This window comes from Asparagus officinalis, unplaced genomic scaffold (assembly GCF_001876935.1).
Source record: "Asparagus officinalis unplaced genomic scaffold, Aspof.V1 AsparagusV1_Un593, whole genome shotgun sequence".
In the NCBI taxonomy this organism is placed as follows: domain Eukaryota; kingdom Viridiplantae; phylum Streptophyta; class Magnoliopsida; order Asparagales; family Asparagaceae; genus Asparagus; species Asparagus officinalis.
The window spans coordinates 55251-63789 of record NW_017972855.1 but is presented as its reverse complement, the minus strand read 5'-3'; the positions used below and the strand labels follow the sequence as shown (position 1 = coordinate 63789).

The following is an 8539-nucleotide window of genomic DNA, read 5'->3' as shown; positions in this document are numbered from 1 at the left end:
AAAGGGTATGGGTTGGTTTTGGGGGAAAATGAGATACGGTGATCTCAAAAGGTGTTTTGAGAAAATCGTATATATTCTCTATTTTGTGAAGGGGCAACTCAAAAAAACACATCAGTTCCCAAACACGGTTCAATGTTTTTTTGTTTTAAAAAAAAACGAAAATGGGACAAACACAATGGTTTCCAAACACTCCTATTGGGGGTGTTTGGTTAAATTTCTATAAATTATAGGAAAGGAAAACACTCAACTTTTAGATTTTCTTGTATTTCTTAAAAAGATTATACATGAGAAGTTTTGAGAAATCAAAAAGTAAAAATGTTCTTATTTTTTGTACTTTGGTTGTTTGGTTCAAAATAAAAAAATGGGCTCATAACTTTATAGAAATAGCAAGTTTTCATTTTCTTTTGTTTGGTTACATATGCCAAATTTAAAGAAAAGTGTCAACTACCATATTTATCATTTTATAACGGCTAGTTTAACAGCTAATTTCACATTATAAAATCTTCTAAAATCCTTCTATCAACTATCCATGAACACAAATTTTTTACAATTTGGCTTAAGCATTGGTCTTTTATAAAAAATGATTGCCTCAACTGAAACGTATAGGTTCACGCAGATTGCGTTCTAATAACGTCATAAAGAACGCATTATCTTATTATGAACATTGTAAAGCAGTTTGTAATCTTATTTAGTTGACCATCATCATCGTCAAAAGCTCAATCTGAGCTCCAAACGGAACCAAAACACCACCAACTCGAAATCCGAACAATATTATGTGAAGATAGAGCTAAACAAGCTCGAAGCAGCATAGTAATAAAAAATAGCCCTAACAGCTCGACAACGAGCATAAATCAGCACGAGTTCGGAAAAATCTTTCGGTAGACAAAAATACCCTTAGGACTCTAATACTAATAATGTTGATAAATTAATGAAACATCTGTTAAAAAAATACACGTCTTGTACTCTACTTTAGAGAAAAGACAAACGTCTATTTTTAATGTGGAAACCTCAAATCATTCAACTTTTTTGATGGAAACATAGAGATCATTGCAGGAAACATCTTAACATCTATTGTTAATGTGGAAACCTCAAATCATTCACGTCTTGTACTCTACTTCAGTGATCAAACCCGTAAATGGAATTCGAGGTAATTCAAGTTACATTCACATCAAACTCAAAACAATACTCAGATATCTGAGTGAGCAAGAAATGTAAATATAAATGCAAATGCAAGCAAAAGCAAATAGTAGATAGATAGATACCAGATATCTGAGCAAAACAGTGAACATTGCTATCAGATTCAACTTACATAATGAAACAGCTACGCATTTCTTTCGCACATCAAGAATCTAACATAGCAAAAAGAATGCCCAAATCAGAAAACAAAAAACATATATAAAGAAAAGGATTGGACCTCAGATCTTCAATCCAAAATCTAAATCAACCATGAGTGTTGACAGCTTCCCAAACCAAGTTCTTGGGCATGGGATTCGCCAAATCCCTAGCCTGCATCGCCGCATTCCTCAAAACCTCCAAAGTCTTCCTATTAGCATCGATAAAGCTCGCGCTTTTATAAGTCAAATTGTGCTTTTTGCAATACTGCTGAACAATGGGCGAGACCCTCCTCAAATTGCATCTCGGCAACCTCGGGAACAAATGGTGCTCAACCTGGAACTGCAATCCTCCGTGGAACCAATCCATCCACCATGGGCAAGTAATGTTCACGGTCCCCGCAGTTTGCTTCTCGAACCAATCGTTCCCCCTCGGGGGCCCAACATAAACGTCACCGGAGAAATGGTTCAGGGTAAATTGAACATGCTGGATCCCCGTAATCGCAAAACTCGCCAGCACAAACATTACTCTCTCCCCCCAGTTGGGTAAGAAAGAGATAACCAGAGAGTACCAAATCCAGAACACACTTATGCCCACGAGCTCCTGCCACCTGCCGGGTATCACCTTGTTCGAGAGGAGGAGGAGGATCGACTGAGCAAAGAGGTTCACCCTAGCAACACACATCACCGGATAATACGTCCAGTGCTGGTAGCTGATGAAAAATCTCGATAGCGAATCAAACACCATCTTCCTGTCGTAGTAGACAGAGGTGAGCGAGCTGAAAAACTTGGACGAGACTGCAAACAATGGCATGTGCTGCAGGTCCGGGTCGAAATCAAGGCTGTTGCAAGCTATGTGGTGGGCGTTGTGGTTCCTCTTCCACCAGCCGATGCTGATCCCCGCAATGCAGTTGCCTGAAACAACCTGAACCAGACGATTCAGCCCCCTGCTTGGCATCACGTTGTAGTGGCCGGAATCATGGCCGACCCAAGTGGACTGAATCCACGAATACCCCATCAAGAAACCGGCGAGAAGGTGGGCCGCCCACGAGTGATAACAGAGCACGAGGCGGATGGAGGCCGCAGACGTGGCCGGAATCATGGCCGACCCAACCAGACTGAATCCACGAAAACCCCATCAAGAAACCGGCGAGAAGGTGGACCGCCCACGACTGATAACAGAGCACGAGGCGGACGGAGGTCGCGAACAGAAGGGCCATGAACGCGAGGGTGAGGGCGGCGCTGTGGCCCTTGCGGTCGAAGAGGCCGAGCCTCGCGAACTCGTTGACCAGGCGGCGGTAATCGGTGGAGACCTCAGAGACTTTGTAGTCGGAGAGGTGGCCCACGTGGAAGCGTTCGAGGTGGGCCCAGGCGGAGGCGGGATGGTAGGCGACGAAGGCGTCGGTGGCGTCCTGGCCGGCGAGGTTAAGGAGAGGGAGATCGCCGCCGGGGTGAGATTTGAGCCAATGAGTGACATCGTAGACTTTGCCCTGGACGCAGATCCAGAGGTCGGAGGCGGTGTTGTGCTGGCTGAGCTCCGACGAGGTGATGAGGACGCGGTTGCTTTTGGTGCTGGATTCCGAGCGGGGCGATGTCATTTTAGGGTTAGGGTTTCTCTCGAGATCTCCTCGAAACGGAGATCTGAGAGAGAGAGAGAGAGAGAGAGAGAGGGGGGTGGGGGATGAGAGTATTTGAGAGAGGGTAGAGCGGTTAGGTTTTATGGGGAAAATGCGAGAGCGGTTTCGGAGGCTACGGGGAAGGATCCGAAATAAATGGTCTGAATTCATTTTACCGCATCTACTTTCCTTTATAACCAAAGGAAAGTAAACCTTTTCATTATCCACGTATTGAACAATTCTTCACCACTTCTCCACAACCGTTTGAGAACCACCCCATCCCCACCACATACCGCCCCAAGTTCGAGAGCCATTAATAAAGGAAACTCTCGTCCTCTTAGATCGCCCCCAAATTCCAAAAAGAGAGCGAGAGAAGATCGCAGACACTGATGAAAAAATGTACCGTAACAACCGGATTGAATTTTGTTGATAGATATTTGATGACTGCGCGTTGGATTATGGATAGATTGAATTATAAAACGGGGATTTTTATGAGTTATTGCTGGGTGTTTTAGGGATCATTTATTTCATTAAAATTCGTCCAGTTGAATTAGGTGTTGGGGCTTCTTAACTAGGTAGAGTTTTGCTGGTGAAACGTTTGGTGCATCCTAATCATTTCATTTTTGATGTCCATTTTTTAGATTTTTCTATTGATTTGCATTATATACTAATTTTTCGCATCATTTTCCTTGTATAAATAGGGGACATTGTGTCATTATGCCTTTTTAGAGTGGAACTCAATATTTGCAAGGATTTACAGACTTTTGATGCCATCTTTATAGTTAAGTAAGTCACGTAAATGAGTAATTTTTCTTGGCAACCAAGTAATTGGGTTGGATTGGACACAATATACTTTTGTTCTTTAGTGTAATTTAAACGCATGAAACTACAGAGGTTTTTGTTCTTTAGATCTTCAGTAACTAATGTTTCTGATGCAGTTGGCTTGGTTAGTTTTGTTATATATTAGGCTTAATTACAGAAAATCCCCATGGACTTTTGGGGAGTTGTAGTAAGCTCCATCAACTTTTCTTATTACACTGAACCCTGATCTTTAGGAGTTGTTGCACATAACCCCATGAACTGTCTTATTTCACATGAAAACTTCTCATTTTATCTCTAAATTAGCACCACCTATTCTAATATCTCATGTGGCAAGCACCATTATATCTAATATCTCATTGGCAAACATGTGTAAGAAAAAAAAAAGATGAAAATAATTCCTTAGTCCCAAAGCATTACCTGTTTTCCACGCACATAATGACAAAAATGATGTGGTAATTAGTTAAGAAAAGATTTTGTCATCGTTATTATGTGCATTTTTGTCAAAGTTTGCTTTGTGCCATTATGTGCATTTGGCTAATCATAATTAGTTATTTAAGATTATTGCAATTATACTTATTTGCACAACAAGTTGATGCTGACATTTTTTTACACAAACAGTGGTGCGATAATTTTTTGAAGATTTATCCTTTGTATTGTCGAATCCTTTGGGTTATTTGTTACACTGTTCCTTCTTTCTATAGTTTTTTTTTTGAATTTAACATTGTCAAACATCTGAAGAAATTTAGATACGGGTCTTTGGGTTCCTCTCTAGCATCATGAATATCTATATGTTTTTGTAGAATGATTTTATGTCAAAGACTGTAAAAGAATAAACACAAAAGGACAAAAAATCTTTTAGGAACCGTGCTTTGTACGGGTCTAAATACTTTACAAGGATTTTGCTGGAATTGTGGATGACATGAAAATATTATGGATTGAAGATAAGCTAACATGAATTATTTCAATATACGCATTCACGTGGTTACTACTTACACTCCTTACTTTGACTTTAATGCAAGATGATAGTGATGTTGGTAAGATTTTGAGATGGCATAATAAAGTTAGATTTTTATGTGTATAATTGTGTTCTTATCCCCAAAATTTTGGGATAAAATCTTTGTTGTAGTTGTTAAATGTAAATGCAATAGATTTGATCTTTTGTATCTCTATATGTAAACATTTGATATTTTATTCAAAAATTTCTACATATTTACAGGAGCATATATCAGATCATATATCCCAGTTGTCAGGTTAAATGCTAGGTTAAATGATTAAGAGATCCATAATGTTGAGCTTCACAACTATATACATTACTTGAAGGGTTAAGCAAGAGATTTAACTATCTATGTTAAGAGTTTAATTATCTATGTTTCTATGTTTAAATATGAACTTCAAGTATATGATGAATTACAAACAAATACCTATCAGCATATCCTCATTAGTTATATATGATGAACTTCAAGTATGTTTAAGATAAATTTATCATGACAAAACAATATCCTCATTGGTTATATATGATGGACTTCAAAGATAAATTTATCATGACAAAACAAAAAATGAGATGAGGAAAAATTATGCACAAAAATAATCTGTAATGATATCGTGCTTAGCACGGGATGAATACTAGTTGAGATTTACTTTTCTACTAAAGATCAAAGGGAAAATGTATTATTTTTTGTGTGACCAGCCCCCAATACATGAAGTAATTATGTTTTAGCCCTATTTATCTTTCCAACTCAGCACAGAGAAAAATATTTACCAAAACCCAAAATTGGCCATAACTCGTTCTTCCCTAAAGCTTGTCTACCCTCTCTCTCTCTCTCTCTTCTCTCTTCTCTCGCTCAAACCTCTGTCATCTGGAGAACTCAAATTCAAAACCCTAAATTTCACTCAAACGTCCATTAAATCCGTTAAAAATTTCTGAAAAAATTTAAGTAAAATGGTCGAGAACAGTAATGTGGAGAAGGGTGAAGGAGACAACACCCAAATGGAAGGGGTTCGTCACCGACGTTGCTCGGCTCGGTTGACGAAGGAGGATGTGCCAAAATCATCTGCCTCCGCATTCGTATCCCATGTTGGCGGTTCTTCTCCGACATCCTTTGAGGATGAGGAAAGTAACGAGGCGACGATGACCCTATTGAGTATGAAAAGGGGACTAGAAGTTCGAGATCACAAGAGGAGACGACCGACGGAGACTGTGCCCATCTCTAAGAAGAAGATCAATTGAGTGATTTTGAATTTAATTAATTTTCATTAGTAAAATTATGGTGCTGGATATTATTTGAAAATATGAGCGGAAAAAGGAAGAAAGTTAATATTTTATTTGTTTGAAATACGATTGAGATTTATGGGTTTTGTCTATGAAAAAATGATAGTGAGAAACTGGTTATTGTAGTGTAGAACCAATTTCTTAATTTGGGAGATTATCTCAACAATATCAAGTATAATTGTTTTGAAGAAATGCATATCAATAATTCTCATTTGTTGTTAGCTATTAGCAATGTATGTCAATAATTCTTGTTTGATGTTAATGCTTTAGCCTTAAGTGTATTATTAGTCATTCATATTAATAAATCTTGACTTTTACTAAGTTAATGCCTTAACTGTTAATGTTTGCCTCTGGAAAAAAATTTCTTTGCAATTTCCATTAAATCGTTCAATAGAAACAAAAGAATAAGCATTACACATGTAATTCTCTTCTTTACAAAGAAACAAAATTAATTCCCTTAGTAACACACACAGAAACTCCTATGTAATAACTTCTGCTTGCTGTAAGCATAAAAAATTACCTATAGGTCCCAAAAATAGCTCAAGAGTGAGAGAAGCGAAGAACTTCATCATCTAAGTCAAAAAAAAGTAGTCAAAGCAAAAGGAAGCAAAGAAGAACACAAAACAACGTGACAGAAAGACTTGGAGCTGTCTCACAGTTTGTGAGACAGCATTCACCGTCTCGTGTATTCAAGAGACAGTGTTCACTGTCTCGGATACGCGAGACGGTGAGAGCTATCTCACCAACTGTGAGACAGCCTCTCATATTTTCTGATGGTTTTGTGACTTTTTACGGGGTCCACGTGGTTCTATAACTGCTAGAAAATGTTCATTAACGTTAATGTATAGTTATAGTCGTGAAATACGCCCACTACCCTTGAGAAACCCAACATTTAACGTGCTTTAAGTAGTAGAATGATGGTTACAAACTAGCTAGAACTGCCTCCTTTAGCCGAGATAGTAAACATTGTCTCACCCAAAGGAGGTAGTGATCGTCAGTTGTTTCAACTTCTTTTCAACGGTTACAGTTTCCAGTGTCTATAAATACCTCTTGGCACACTTGTGCACAGGGCACTGATGCACTGACGAAGAGAGACACTGGTGTTTAGTGAATTTTGAGCATAAGAGAGAGAGTTATTCACCACTTTCAAGCATCTTCAAGAGTTCTTTGGTGTTTCCTCAAGTTCAAACTTGTATTTGATCTTGAGAAGAGTATCTATCTTACATCGCTAAGATATTTACTTTAGTTCTTGTTTCCACGTTGAAACATTAACTTTCAACCTTCTTCGTTTTTGGCTTGGAACGTTGATTTGGTGGTCCACAGATTACGCATCCTTGACATAGGCAAATATCCCACGAAAGCAGAAGCTACTACGTAGGAGTTTCTGTGTGTGTTTCTAGGAAACACCATGATTTGGTTTTTTTGTTGTAAAGAAAAGTGTTACATGTGTAAGGCTCATTCTTTTGTTTCTATTAAATGATTTAATGAAAGCTACAATGAAAATTATTCCTGACACAAACACGCTGGCGACCACGGTGGGGGCCAANTGTCGTGTCACAGCCGATCAAGATTCTGATCGATTCAACGGTCGAGTATGAGTTCGACCAGGCCAAGTTTGAGGAGTATCTCTGCTCATCTTCATCAAAGTCTTCCTCTCCCCGTAAGTGTAGGAGGATCTCGTCCACGAAGAAGGTGTTTCAGTCTTCAATTCTAATGAAGTCTATGGGTGTGACTCTCGCCCAATAGTTCTTGAGGCTTCCCCTGGCAACACTCCTCCGGCAACCAACAAAGCCGAAAACTCTACTCATAACGACTCCTCCCCAGTCAAGAAGTGGCCAAACACAAGTTCGCCAACTCTAATGAAGAGGGCTCGTCAGAGATAATGCCAACGCAAGGCCCATCAGCTTGCAAAGGCCCTAGAGAAAATGGATGAAGTTAACTACTATGCGAACTTGGACTCAAGGAAGTGTCGAGTAATCCAACCACCTCAATGGTAAGTTGTTGTCATTTCCTCCAAGCCATCGATGGAGGAATGAGTGCTCATCAAGAGGACTCGTTCGACAAAGAAGGAGCGCATCTAGAAGTGTCATGCACGTGTCATGCAAGCGTGTGCCCTTGTATGAAAGGCACAAGAAATGAAGAAGAAAGGGGTGGTCGAAGAACTAACAAAATCCCGCAAAGTCTGGATTCCAAAATCCGAATTTGTGCAAAAACCAAGTTCGGAGATAGCAGGAACTATCCCCTTTAGCTGAGATAGTCTCCACCGTCTCGCCCAAAGGGGCTTTAGCCGAGACACCCTCAACTATCTCGCCCAAAAGCAAGTATCCACAGTCGCTTCTTCACCTCCTTTGACATCTGTTCCAGGCCCATCCTCCACGGTTGCATCCACCATGTCACCAGTGAAACCTTGGGTCAGTCCTGACCTATCCAAGTTCAAAATTACTATAACGGATCATATTGGTCCTCTGCACAAAGATCAAGGTGAAGCGCTGATGAAAGAG

At 39.6% G+C, this 8539-nt stretch overlaps 1 protein-coding gene across 1 annotated transcript; it reads right to left on the bottom strand.

Annotated features, from left to right (window-relative positions):
* Nucleotides 1-1228: 1228 nt before the first annotated feature.
* On the bottom strand, nt 1229-3101 carry LOC109827972 (delta(8)-fatty-acid desaturase 2-like). Its single transcript, XM_020395001.1, has 2 exons — nt 2556-3101; nt 1229-2449 (listed from the first exon to the last, which is right to left on the bottom strand). The coding sequence occupies exons 1-2, from the start codon at nt 2927-2929 to the stop codon at nt 1441-1443; spliced, it is 1383 nt and encodes a 460-aa protein (XP_020250590.1). The 5' UTR covers nt 2930-3101; the 3' UTR covers nt 1229-1440.
* Between the last annotated feature and the right edge of the window lie 5438 nt (nt 3102-8539).

Excerpts from the sequence above, each read along its gene's own strand:
- LOC109827972 (XM_020395001.1), bottom strand. The coding sequence starts at position 2,929 with ATGACATCGCCCCGCTCGGAATCCAGCACCAAAAGCAACCGCGTCCTC. Across the intron at positions 2,450-2,555 it reads AGCGCCGCCCTCACCCTCGC|TCTGGTTGGGTCGGCCATGA; the intron begins GTTCATGGCCCT and ends TCGTGGATTCAG.